General features: G+C 44.5%; 1 protein-coding gene across 3 annotated transcripts; it reads left to right on the top strand.

The window, feature by feature from the left end:
• The first annotated feature begins 385 nt into the window (after nt 1-385).
• Nucleotides 386-14,029, top strand: supt20 (SPT20 homolog, SAGA complex component). Of its 3 annotated transcripts, XM_061802910.1 has the most exons (22): nt 386-559; nt 950-1,044; nt 1,198-1,233; nt 1,923-2,048; nt 2,128-2,254; nt 2,360-2,634; nt 3,841-3,980; nt 4,064-4,220; nt 4,401-4,457; nt 4,529-4,606; nt 4,870-5,039; nt 5,117-5,149; nt 5,507-5,618; nt 5,717-5,822; nt 6,114-6,281; nt 7,583-7,871; nt 8,030-8,145; nt 9,161-9,216; nt 9,306-9,413; nt 10,587-10,677; nt 11,066-11,154; nt 13,346-14,029. In XM_061802910.1, the coding sequence occupies exons 2-22, from the start codon at nt 1,042-1,044 to the stop codon at nt 13,541-13,543; spliced, it is 2,535 nt and encodes an 844-aa protein (XP_061658894.1). In that variant the 5' UTR covers nt 386-559; nt 950-1,041; the 3' UTR covers nt 13,544-14,029. The 3 variants fall into 3 exon arrangements, with proteins under 3 accessions (XP_061658894.1, XP_061658896.1, XP_061658895.1); XM_061802911.1 differs by lacking the exon at nt 11,066-11,154 and having other exon boundaries at nt 388-559; XM_061802912.1 differs by lacking the exons at nt 10,587-10,677; nt 11,066-11,154.
• The last annotated feature ends 22 nt before the right edge of the window (nt 14,030-14,051 follow it).

Below are 14,051 nucleotides of genomic sequence, written 5' to 3'. Positions count from 1 at the left end.
GCGATTATTCTGTGACTTGTAGGGTGTGTTAAAAGGGATTTTATTCCTCCCCAGGCTGTGTGCCATCAAACTATCCGTCCGGCCATTATTTGAATAATTTACAGCAACCCCTACCTTTAAGCAAGGTACACAAATACAGCCGATATGTAATATATATAAGAATGACAGATGAGTGAGCAGAAACAAAATGATAAGATGAAAGGACTTTTATCGTCTTCTACTGAAATGTCGTTTGGAAAGTTGGAAGGGAGGTACAAAAATATTTAAAAAAAAAACAAGATGAGAGTGAAACTTGAATACGTAGAATAACTATGTATGTTTTTTTGTTTGTAATTTTTAACCTCTATTTTTTTTCTTTTTATTGAAGCCGCTTCTTCTCGTGTACGTCACGCCAGTTAACCCCGCCCACCTCCGCCCCAAACCGGATGTTGGGCTGTTGTTGTTACACTGGAACAAGATGGCAACCGCTTCTACTTATTTTCAATGAAGACCCTGATGTTTGCCTTTGGTTTCGTCGTGCTGCATTGGAGCCGCGGTTGGCCACTATGCAACCCTCAAGGCGAGTACACCCTCCTCACCGAGCGTTTCGTCCCGGGGCCTCCGTTTTCTGTCGTTGCAAACTTAAAACAAAACCAAAAAAAGCCCCCTTCAGCTCCTTCTCCCTCCAAGCGACGGGCTAGCATGCTAACGTTAGCGTCAAGAGATGAGCTCCACGGCCATGCGTTTCCCATATTTTCAAATAGCCGGGGTCGGAAGTATCCTACAGTTGGTTTGATCAATAAGGCGCATTCAAATCATATTCGGGCGCAACACAGACAAGTTTGCTGACCGTAGCTTGCTCGTGAGTCATTTTTTTTTCACCCGTTGGGTATGAATCACACTGACTCAGCTGCCCCCCCAGACAGTTGGCTTTACTGTGAATGTTTTCTTAAATATTGTGCCCACACAGGGCGTGAATCTTCGCTTTAGGAGGGCGACGGTGGGAGGCAGCCAGGGCGGCAGCATCCTCTACTGTCACCTTGTAGCTGGCGGCTCACCACAATGGTAAGTTAAGTTCAGGAACTGATGATGGTGACAATGATCATAATCCATACCCATTACCTTGTGTAAGAAATATTATATAAAAAGTGCCACTAGGGTTACATCTTCACCTGTTCATTGATCTATGTGTGTCCACCCCCCCCCCCAAACCCACAGCAACAAGTTTTGGAATATGCATTAGATCGAGCTGAGGTGAGTTGTGATTTTCCTGCTTTTCTCCCCTAACGTGCTCTAATGCTGACCATTTCTATTTCAGGAATTGTGATTATTATTTCTTAAAAGGAGACTTTAGGTACACCTTTTATTAGGGCTATTACATTCACAAATGTGTCGAGTTTATTAAAACACCTATTGTAAAGAGAGCCTTATGCAATTGCTGTCATGCAAACATTCTCATATCCACAGTAATTAAACACAAAATAAGGTGAACCTAAAATTCCATTTTTTAAAATTAAGGTGTTATTCAGATTATCAAATTAATAATACCACATTTCATGAAGATTGTGTAATGATGTGCTTTAATACAGACTCTTGCAATATCTAATAAATCTAAGTTGAGAAAATAAGATAGCAAATAAAAATTCCATCTTAAAAACATTTGGTGTCACGTGTGATAACTGGACATAACATTACATACACCTAATATTGAGGCTATTTTCCATGCTTTCCATACGGAGATACTTTCAGTTTTCCATATACTGATGCATTCACCAGACACAACATTGGGTAGACAATATTAGGTTATATTAAGAGATTTTCATCCTCACACACAATAGCTCCCTCAACAAATGTATTTGACCACCCGTAATAAATCATGCTTTAATGTGAATTCTTTCCATTTCAAGTCAGCGTAATTGTTTTCCCACAACTGTGTTCTTCAGTACATTGTGGAAAGTGCTCGCCAGCGTCCTGCCAGGAGGCGTCTTTCATCTGGTGGCAGAAAGAGTTTGTATCAGAAGCTTTATGAGCTCTACATCGAAGAATGTGAGAAAGAGCCAGAGTTGAAGGTGGGTCACGTCAGCCTATTGGTGGTCTTCCAGTCGGTCGTCATGGTTACACGTATGCGTCTCTTTCTTGCGTGTGTAGAATTTCAGGAGGAACGTGAAGCTGCTGGACAAGTTGCTCTCCCAGGAGTCTGTGTCGTGTCTGGTGGTCAACTTGTACGCCGGCAACGACGGCTACTCGCTCATGCTCAGGGGCAAGAATGGTTCCGGTGAGGAGAACACGCAGCCCAGATGGTTCAAGCTGACTGGGTGCAATGTCCTCAATCTTTGTTTTGTTGTATTTTTTTTTTATTTTTTATTTCGCCGTCACGCAGATTCTGAAACGATCCGACTGCCTTACGAAGAAGGAGAGCTGCTGGAGTATTTGGATGCTGAGGAGCTGCCGCCCGTTCTGGTTGACCTGTTAGAAAAGTCACAGGTGAACATCTTCCACTGCGGCTGCGTCTTGGTGGAGGTGCGAGACTACAGGCAGTGCGCCAACACCAAGATGCCCTCGTACCAGAGCAGACACGTGCTGCTCAGGCCCACCATGCAGACTCTCGTTTGTGACGTCCACGCTATGACCAGTGACCACCACAAGTGGACGCAGGTAAGCGGTCTCAAATAATTAGCAGAAATCATCTTTTTCTTTTTTGAATGTGGCTTCTCTCTCACGCACATGAACGCAGAAATTTTGTTTAGGGCATACTAAAGTCAGGGTGGTCATACTTTTTTAATTCCATTTTTTTTCCACTTGCTCTTTTTCAAACATTTTAACCCATTCATGGATAGGGTGGCAATTTTCTGCCTTATTGAGATAAAAGTCTCCTAGCAGGCCACAATCAAGGAAATAACACTTCTTTTTCGTTCAACGCAAAAAAGATGTACCCTCTTATGGGCAGCGTCCCAAAACTGGGACGGCTATGTTATCAGTTCTGATAAAGATATGTTTATTCATTAATTCTTATTCTAGAACGACACTTACGCATTAATAACACTGATGGATTAGCATTTTGAACACAAACTTAGTTGCATACTGACCTTTCTCCCTTTCTTCTCTTGGAAAACGCTCCATGTTAACCTGAGGCAGCCATGTTGGGTCAGGAAGGAAAGGGAAATAACTCTGTGCCAACTTTGACCGATGAGTTATCCTCTCCTGATACCAAATTATGGCTTCAGATTAAAACACTTAAATATTTTGATATACTGAAGGATATAATGCGTGAAAATCATGATGTCCCAAAAATGGGACGCTGCCCACGAATGGATTAATGATCATCTTTGTTTTTGTCAGAGAAAGTATCATATTGATTTAAAAATGTCCTCTTTTTTTTACAAAATGTACACGTCAAGTGTGAGTTTTATTATTGTCTACAAGAGTGCTACTTCTTTTTTTTTCCGTCATTCAAAGCATGTATTATAATTCCATGCACTTTAAATGTTTTCTGTCAAGGTGCCTCCCAACTTAAATGATAGCATTGTCACGATTGTATAATATGTGAGTGCCTTAACATAAACTATTGCAATCCTTTTGTTAATGTTTTAATTTGGTCTACTCAGTTTAGATGGTGCTACATTTTCCCATTCAAGACATGAAGCAATATTACAACTGTTTTCTGTTACGTTGCCTTGCTGCTTGAATGATAACTGCATGTGTCCGGATAATGTGTGATATTTTTCATTTTGACAGTTTTTATACTAGAATGTCAGTTTTAATAATTGATCAATTTCAGAAAGTCTGACTAAAACCAGTAATACACTAAACCCATACACACAAACACGGTTTCCAAGGCAACCTATTTGTCTCTGCCCTCAGGATGACAAGTTGCAGCTGGAGAGCCAGCTGATCTTGGCCACGGCTGAGCCTTTGTGCCTGGATCCTTCCATCTCCGTCACTTGCGCCGCCAACCGGCTGCTCTACAACAAGCAAAAAATGAACACCCGCGCTATGAAACGGTACCTCGACACCGGCCACTTATCTATGACAGGATCCTGTTAAGAAACGCTAACTCGTTGTTTTGTTGCTTTATGTGCTAAAGGTGCTTCAAGAGGCACTCTCGGGCTTCGCTGAACCGCCAGCAGGAGCTGTCGCAGCTTCCTACGCCATGCCAGCTGCGCCTCTACGACTACCTACAGAAGAGGAAGGAGAGGAAAGCCACGCCCATCATTGACCTGAAAATCTCCAAGATTGGAAATGTAAGCAGTCTCGCTAGCATTTACAAGTCATTCCAGCAGATTTTTTAGGTCTAGGTTATTTGTAGTTTCTGGAACGAGGAGGACGTAATGTGATGTAAAAGACAGTAATTTTATAGGCTATGGAATTGGATCAATGTCAATTCATAAATATTTCTATGTTTTTTGGCGGTTATCCCAAAGTGCGTGGACATGTGGCGACAGAACAGCTGCCAGCTAAGTGCGCCCAAAGAAATCGATGTAAGTGCGAAATCTTGCACGCGATTTCCCCAGGAAAGAAGCTAAGGTGATGTAGCTGTGTTTGCTTGCAGGTGGAGAAATATGCCGTGGTGGAGAAATCGCTACAGTTGGAAGATTCTCAGCCCACCACTGTGATCTGGCCCGCTCAGGTAAGGGCATTTGGCAATTTAACTTTCGAAACGCCGGCAATTTCGGATGATGAACAGGGGAAATAGCCGAGTGGTTATCACTTGTGCCTCACAAATCGTTGGGGTCTGAGTTCGAGTTTCGTTTTTCTTCCCATGCTAATGTGGCTTTTCTTATGGCTTTTTCTTGGGCTTCCTCCCACATTCCAAAATCATGCATCATAAACTGTCGCAATGGGATATTGTACATCATCTCAGTTTTTCAAACCCCGCTTTTCCCCGCACAGGAGGTCGTGGACGATTACACCTTCGAGTGCGAGGTGGCCGGTCCGGCCGAGAGGACGAAGGTGTCCATCTTCCAGTCACTGGGTGACCCTCTGGTGTACGGCAAGATCTACTGCACCAAAGACAGCAAGGCCGAGCAGGACGGCACAGACCTGAAGCTCACGCATCCGCCGTAAGACCTCCAGGTTCACCTGCGCTAAGAAACTCTGAGCAAAACTCTTGATTACCAAGCTCTCTTTTTTTCTTCAGGTTCCTCATTGGCTCAAAGATGGACGCCGAACGGTTAGTCAACATGTTTAAAAGGACTTTTTATGAAGAGGACTGGTCTCATGGTCCAGTAAACCCTTGATTATTTGGGGAGTTAGGGACCAAGAATCAACATAAATAAACATTTGTAGATAATGTCGACATTTTTTAGACCTGCCTGTGTGAAGGAACCACAAACCACGAGTCAATTTCAAACCCTTAAAAATAAATATACTTCTCTCGTGGTGTTACGGAAAGAGCCCAGAAATACGCCAATTGGTCCGGATAGTTGGTTCTCAGCCAGTAGTTATTCAAGTTGTTTTACAACAAAATTTGACAAACGGTGAATCGCAAATAACCGAGCATTGACTGTGTTTTTGTTGTGTGTGTCAGGTTCCTTGCACAGTACAAATGCGTTTACGAGCGAGATGCCAAGTGTCAGGTCAAGATGTCCCACAACTCAGGCAGCCTGGCACCGGCGCCCCACTCCCCCGGCAAGGATGAGGTGGGCTTTATCATCATCATTATCGTCATTGCTGCTCGCTGTGTGTGTGGTGTGAGATTTAAACGTGTTTGTGTGTTCCCGTTCTCTCTTACTGGCAGAGTAACGGCTTTTCTTCGCTGGTCCAGACGTCCATGTTGGGCAAAGGTGTGAAGCACCGGCCGCAGCCCATCAAAATGCCGCCAGGATCAGGCAGCAGCTCCTCAGGTATAGCCTGACGTCTTTGGTTAACTGGGAATACGGGACCAGTGTTTATTTACCTAAAAGTTCCTGGAACTTTTTTAATTTTTAGTACTAGTAGTTCCTGGATCTAAAAGGTTCCAAACATTCCAGTTGTGGACCTGAGCCCAAAATTGGATTTGTCCAAAGTCCTTCCTAATTTATTTGGATCTGGGTGGGCTTCCTGTAGTGCCTGGCAGTAAAAAGATTGTCAGTTCAGGTTCTGCAGATCAAAGGTTCCTGGACCTCGTGAAAGTGTCCTGTTCCGTCTCCTTTTAGGTAATCCATATAGCTCCCAAACCGCAAGTGGTCTCCTCAAGTGTCCTACGCCGCCGCCGCCGCCCCCCGCCAAAGGTCAGCAGCCTCTGAACAGGAAACACTCTATGGAGCTGGGACAAGTGGGCCTGCTGTCCCCTGCCTCGCTTTCGCCCATGAGCTCCACGCAGAGTGAGTGCAACTTTCAATGATGTACGCTCTTCACTGGTTATAGATGAAACTGTATGAACATTTTAAATACATTTTCCGGACGACAGTGCGCACCGGATAATAAGCCGCACCTGCTTTGTGTAGCATAGATGAGCCGCGCTTGACCATACGGCGCGAATATATACCGTACGTACTGGTACGTCTTGAAATTCGATATTCACACAGAAAGACTTTTTAAATGTTTATTTACATACCTTCTTTCCAAACAGTGACTGTAACATGGTAGTAATACAGCTCAAGCATCACAGAAAAGTTCTTGTTTTTATTTATCTCCCGTCCACTGAGAGCGCAGAAGTCGTCGTCTTCGGTATCGGAATTGAAGAACCTCATTTCAGTCTCTCTATCGCGTTCACTATCATTTTCATCTCGAATTACCGCTGAGGTTTTGCTCTTCTCCTCATGTAGCAGTCCAGCCTTTTAATCTATTGGCGATAATAGATTCTTTCACGCTGCCCCACGTGTTTAAAATCCCCCGGCAGTACCCAGAAAAGGTAGACCTTCCCATGCAGCCAATTTTTGTGAAAGATTTAAAATCAATTAAATTTAAAATATATATTTTGCATTTGTGCGTGGCGTTTTGCGTCCTGCTTTGAGGCCACCAAAAACTAGTGCCGTCATTTTCTACACATGCTCGAGGTAGCTTTGTCGTCTTCTGCGCGCAATTAAGGTACGGTCTTCTTCTTTTACACGCAATTGCGGTAGATTCTTCTTCAACGCATAATTGACGTAGATTCTTCTTCTACCTCCACTGAATGTAAAGTTTTCTCATATACATTGGAGGCATCTGCACATGCCCAAACCCAAGTGCATCATTGGGAACGGACATGTTTTAACCATTTCGTTCAGACCGATTTTGTTGTACTTTTCAACTTGTAGCCACTAGCGACAAAAAAAGGAAAACACTGTCGTGAGGATAAGCGGCTCACAAAATGTATGGATGTGTGTTAAATATACTGCAGAGTTCACAGTACCTGGAAAAAAAGTAGCGGCTTGTCCAGTAATCAAGTCTTTCGGTTTAAAGAATTCTCCATTTTTTTTCAAATTCAAAATCCACAAATTCAACATTGCAAATATTCCTACGTTTTGAAGAAGTTCACTTTTTCCATTAGAAAATTCCCAAATTAGTAAGGGAAAAAATCCTGAGGCATTTAAGTGGATGGAGAAATGTAATTGATTCAAATCAAATGTAACATTCCTCGACCGACTGAAATCATAAACATTCAGCATTTTAAAATTGCCTGTGTCACCCCCCACCCCCCAAGGATCGGGTACCCCGAAGCCCTCCACCCCCTCCAACACACCGTGTTCGACGCCGCACCCCGCCGACTCATTGGGGCCGTTGTCAGGGACGCCCACTCCCCCGGAGGCCCCGGCGCAGCCCGCACTGCTGACGCCATTCGCCCAGCAGCAGCTGGCCCTCAACCAGACGGTGCCCGTCATGACCATACCGCTGCCCACCGTGGGTACATCCATCAGCACAGGCACTACTTCCTCACCGGTCATGCCCAACCCGGCTGGCCTCAACTTCATCAATGTGGTCAGCTCTGTCTGGTAAGTGCCAATTGGTGAAACTAAGCTCCTGAAGCTTTTGTATTATGCGCCGCAGTCTCCACTTGGCTGCAGGTGCCCCTTTATCTACCTTAAAAGATAAATAAACACAATCTGAATTGGGAGAGCATATGATGACATTTTTGTGATGTTTTTTGCAGCAACCCACAGACGCTGATGAGCGGCTCCAACACCATGCTCGGTCCCGGACTGAACCTGAGTGGAATCCTGCCATCTGGAGGTCTCATACCCTCAATGCAGCCTGCTGTGCAGACCGGTCAGTAGAATAATAAACAAACTCCCAGAGTGGCAATTTATTGTGGATAAGGAATGACAGCACAATTAAAAAATAATTATAACTTTTAACTCGTATATAATAATACTAAATTCACGTTTTTAAATGTTATTTCCGATTTGTAAATGACCCTTCAAATTTGTATGTAGTTTATTCTAACCTTAAAATCATCATTTTTTGTATTATTTATAACAAATTTAATTCTGATGAAATAGAATTATTTGAAATAAAAATAAAATGTTTGCATAAATAACATTTTTATAATTTTTTATTTCGTTTTTGCTCATAAAAATTTTAAAATGCATGCATTTGAGTTAACTAATTATTCGATAAGATACAAAAGTGAAAATGTAATGTAATCCTTCCATTTTCCGAGCTGCTTATCCTCACGAGGGCCACGGGAGTGCTGGAGCCTATCCCAGCTGTCAACAGGCTGGAGGCGGGGTAGACCCTGAACTCATTCCTAACCAATCGCAGAGCACAAAGAGACGAACATTTGCACTCACAATCACACCTCGGGGCAATTTAGTGTGTCCAATTAATGTTACATGTTTTTGGGATGTGGGAGGAGACCGGAGTGCCCACCCAGAGAAATCCCGCGCAGGGAGGGGAGAACATGCAAACTCAACACAGATGGGGCCGCGATTTTAACCCCGATCCTCAGAATTGTGAGGCCAATACTCAAACCAGTGGCACCACTGTGCCGCCTAAAGTTGAATAGAAATATGTAAAATGAGTCAGGGTTATGTTAATGAAACAATTCACATTTTTTTATATTTATTTTTTTATTCATTTTATTTATATTTACAGATCCTATTGTTTAATATAATTTGAATGGAAACATTAATGTATTTTAATATTTGCAATAAATCAATTAATAAGATAACCATGTATAAAACATGTTCACAGTAAGTTTTGCACAAACCATTTAAGATGCAAATACCTTGGTGGAGGTTCTTTTTTTTTTAAATTTTTATTTTTTTTTTTTTCCTTCCAGGGAGTCACTTTGGCCTGAATAGCAGTGCTGGCCTGCGACCGCTCAATTTGCTCCAAGTAAAAAAAAAAAAAAAGTTAGCCACATTTCGTCTTCCGGCGTCCTCTCCTTCACGTTAACACACGCATGTGTTTATTTACACGCTTAGATCCCGACCGGGCCGCTCATCTTCAACCCCGTGCAGCAGCAGCAGCTATCCCAGTTCTCCCCGCAGAGCCAGTCGGCCACTTCCAGCCCTCAGCAGCAGGGGGACACGGTGAGTCGCTCGTCTTCTGTGCTGTGCTCTTTCGTCTCCACTTGGCTGCAACTGCCCTCAGTCTCCTGTAAAAATCACTTTTTTTCCTCTACACACGTGCTCATAGCGTCTTACTGGGTTGCTGTGCCTTAACTTTGGTTATCTTATGTTAGACTCCGGATGATGCGATGTTAAGGCTTCTTTATAATTGCACGTGCGGTGACTGCGCTGGCGTCACTGCGGGTCTCCTGTGCGGTAGTTGGCTTTATACGCAATCCATGCACTCAGTTTTGAAAATGGACTGCGGTTCTTCTAGTCAGACTTGTCGCTACGGCTGGTCTTGGATAGGACGACACAGTGTGACGTTTCCTCAGCACATTTTGGTCATTTTCGGGAACCTTTTTTTCCCCCGTAACAAGGAAGAAAATAACATCAGTGGCGACCGTGCAAGCACGTCTGCTTGAACAAGTGGACCTCTCGCCGCACAGCATTTTTTTTGACGTGTTGCGCGGCAGGCTATGCTCAAGCTACGCAGAGGTGCTGCACCACTGACCTAAAAAAAAAAGACTGTATAGCGCATACATATTTAGTAACGTGTCGATTGGTTGAAGCCAGTTGGCTGCCATCTTGGTACTCCCAAAACGTGTGGAGGACATGGTTTACAGGTTGGATTATGGCGGGGTTTTTCCTCAAAGTTTGTCTCTGTGATGTCCGATTTCAGACAGAAAATTTCAACTTGTTTCCTCACATTTGAAAATCAAATTCAATTTGCCGAGTTCTGGATAATGAAATTCGTGAAAAATTTCACAGAAATTGTGTTTTCTCGCTTATCCACTGATGAAGTTTGGGAAAATATTGACATGGTTTTTTCGTAAAAAAAAACGTCGGCCTATAAAGTTGAAGCAGAGAGTGAACAGTCAACAACAACAACTTTGAACAAAACTTTGTTCAAGTGAATTAAGCTCAACAGAAATTTAAAAAAACCCTTTACAAACCAACTTTAACCGTGTCAAAGTAAATCTTTCTGACTTACCTGTGGAATATTTTCTCACAGCCACAAAACTGGCAGTGCGGTGCCTTAGTTTTGAGACCCCACCCTTTAAAAATTGTACCCCCGTACTCTGGATTTGTTTGCATCTCCCCCTCGATCGCCTGTAAAATTAAGATAAACATCAAACGTTTGTGGTCTTGCAGGGTGATCAGAGCGTCGAGCCGAGTTTAGGCAACCAGCAAACGGCGGTCATCAACTTGGGTGTGGGTGGCTTCATGTCTCCGCAGGCGGCAGGTACGATGAGCCCCCCACCCCCCCACCCCACCCCACCCCCAAAACACACACCCAAATAATTCTACCGCAAACAAAATTTTCCTCCTCCATGTAACCGCCGCCTCAAGTACCACTAGTTTGCTAACATGTTGTAGTTGACTTTGTAGCCAAAACATGGTAGTTGTACTCAACTTCCCTTTCTTCTCTGCTACGTTACTTTGTTTTATCGACCCCTCCCCCCTTTCCCCGACCCCTCCTCATCCTCCTCTTTTCTTTCCTTCTTTTCCATTGCATCTCCTCATGGAATATTTCCCTCTCTGGGGATCTCCCCCCCCCCTTCACACACACATACACACACACACACACATATCCTCCTCCCCCATCCCTCTACCCCCCTCCCCACCTTTAGTGCTGTCCCAGTTGGGCTGTGGGCTGGACGGGTCTGGGCCCCCCCTGCCTTCTCCAAGGCTTCAGCAGCAGCACCAGCCTCAGATCCAAGTAACTGTGACATGGACATACACATACATGTGCACAAGGGACAAATAAGAAATGACAAATGATATACAATTGGATAAAATTGAATTGGCCCGTGCGATGAGCCATTTTACTGCCAATTTTTTTGTAGAAATCACTCCATCTGTGTTGTATGTCAAGCATTGTGATTGGCCGCTACCACGCCAAGCATGGTACAAAAGCGCCGTCTGGTTGGCTGCATGCGTGTTGTGGTTGTCACGGTGACCTTGGATGATTGTCATCTTCAGGGGAGTGGGGGGGGGTCCCGAAGTCTGACGGCTACAGGGTCCGCATGACCGCAGGCGGTGTGCCGATCCGCCTGTCGCTCTCCCGGTCCTTTCCGCCCTCACTTGTGAACTAGATTGGCACGCCGTCCTTTTCCAGCCGAGGACCACGGCCTCGGATCGGGAGCTGCTGATTTTTCTTCCAACCCGTTTCGCACTGCAGCAAAACACTCCAGTGAGAGTTAATGATCGCTTGCTTGATGAAGCCAACAACCACATCATCTGGTAAAAACAGAGACACAATCTTGAAGTTCGCCAAACTGGACCCTTTGATGCCTCAACTGGTCTTGGAAATTCTGTTCAGTGACTTTGCGGAGTCCAACCCTCACTGCAAACGAAAGACAAGGACTTTTGTCTTTGCTTTGTCTGGTCCCTCACCCCGGACCCGGTTGCCAGAGGGGGCATAAATCCCCAGACAACGTAGCTCTTCGGATCACGGGGACACACAAACACCTCCGCCACCGTAAGCTGGTGACTCAAGGGAGGCGCAATGTTTCTCGTACAGAGTATCACGTGACAAATTGCGAAATGATAACACCATCAAGTGGGAAGACCACAAATTTTCGATTTACTAGTCAATCCAATTTATTGATTATTGCACTGACAAGGAGGGTTCGGGACCCAGTTGAGAATGGAGATGGTGCCGTTTGTTTGAACAAAGCAAGAGTTTTAACATTTCTTTTGTTTGTTTACTCATATATCGCATCAATGTGTATCATGGATGCCCACCCCTCTTCCCCAATATATTTGTGATCACATTGAAAAAGGGGCAAAGTCACTACAACTGTTAAGGAGTAGATCGGCGTTACTTTCTTTCAACAGACCAAGTTTTGCCTTGTTCCGTTTCGCTGAAAGTTGCCGGATCGCAAATTTGTCGTCACATTCTGCCAAATATCCCAAAGTTCCCCACCCGGAGTTTCGCGCCCGTCATTTCTTGCTTTGCTGGAGCTTTACTAACATGCTCGCTTTTTTGGAAAGCTGTTTAAACATTTATTCCAGGTCCTTGATATCCGTCCATGGACTAATTCAGGGATGTCCATACTTTTTTCCACTGGGGGGGGGACTGAGGGTACTATTACATTTGTGATGTTCAGTGATGTGCAATGATTTAGTTCTTAAAAAAAATAATTTGTGTAATAACTTAGACTTAAAATAATATTTAAAGTACCTTATTTTTTTATATTTGTGAAATTATCTTTCAACATTTTTTTATGTGGGCCATGTTTTCTTTTATTGTAATAAAGGATAGGGTGGAATAAAACACTTTTAAAGTAAGAAATTAATAGTTTCATTCAACCTATAGGGCGGCGCAGTGTATCAGCTCGTAAAGCGTTGGCCTCACAGTTCTGAGGTCCCGGGTTCAATCCCGGCCCTGTCTGTGTGGAGTTTGCATGTTCTCCACGTGCCTGCGTGGGTTTTCTCCGGGTGAGCACTCCGGTTTCCTCCATCACCAAAAACATCCAACATTAATCGGACACTCTAAATTGCCCCAAGGTGTGATTGTGACTGCGACTGTTTCTCTCTGTGCCCTGCGATTGGCTGGCGACCGGTTCATGGTGTACACCACCTCCTGCCCGTTGACTGCTGGGATAGGCTCCAGCACTCCCTGCGACCCTTGTGAGGATGAGCAGCAAAATAAAATGGATGGATGGATCTTGTAATATTCAACTTGAAAAAAACTTTTTTATTTAAAATGATTGTGATATCTTTTTGATGTCTTCCTCCTAACCTTCTGATGTGGACTTGGGACTTCTCCCGGACTAAATGCTCAAACAGCTTTCCACATGCTTGTGACATCATCCCGCTGCCATCACCACGACAACAATGCTCACATCCCGGCTGTCTGATGTGCGTCTCTCTCTTTTTTTTTTTTTTTTTGTTCCCTCATCCAGTTGCAATTCTTGCAGCACCAAATACAGCAGCAGCAAATGGCTATGGCGGCGGCACCCCAAGTGGGGGGAGCGGCGGGGGGCCAGCAGCATACCGTCAACCAAGCAAGAAATAGGAGGAAAAGGAGCACGCCACAGCCGCTCCCCAAACCTCGCCAGGCTGCAGAAACTTTGCCCCATGCCACGCCGAGACCCGAATGATCCACACTGTGCTTTTTTTTTTTTGTTCCGGTTCGGCTGTTAGAGCACGCAGAGTGGAGAATCTGCATCCCTTTTATGCCTGAACAGTTTTACTGTGTCACGGCGGAGTTTTTAAGCTTCCTCTGTGGTTTCTTAGTTTTATAATTGAAGTTTATTGAGATTCAAGAGTCGAACCGAACAGTTTCTAGGGGGGGGGGGGGGTTAGAGAGACAAAGACGAGGCGGTAATTGTAAACCGGGTGGGTAAAGTCAACCATTGCATATCTCCAACGAGGAAACATTAAATATGGATCGTTGCATGAACCTGTAGCGCCGCACCTGCGAGGGAAGGACGAGACAAGCACGCAGGACGAGGGTCGAGAACCCGGCCATACAACTGAAGACAAAGAGGAAGTGTGGTCTGGCTATTAGTTAGAATCAAAAAGAAATTCCTTGTAGCTGAACACCCCCCCCCCACACTTCCCAAAAGGCTTTTCCTCCGTGGCTTGGGGGGGGGGGGTCTTGAGAGG

This window comes from Syngnathoides biaculeatus, chromosome 18 (genome assembly GCF_019802595.1).
Source record: "Syngnathoides biaculeatus isolate LvHL_M chromosome 18, ASM1980259v1, whole genome shotgun sequence".
Lineage (NCBI taxonomy): Eukaryota > Metazoa > Chordata > Actinopteri > Syngnathiformes > Syngnathidae > Syngnathoides > Syngnathoides biaculeatus.
The sequence above is the reverse complement of the archived record's forward strand: the minus strand, read 5'-3'. Positions and strand labels throughout refer to the sequence as shown.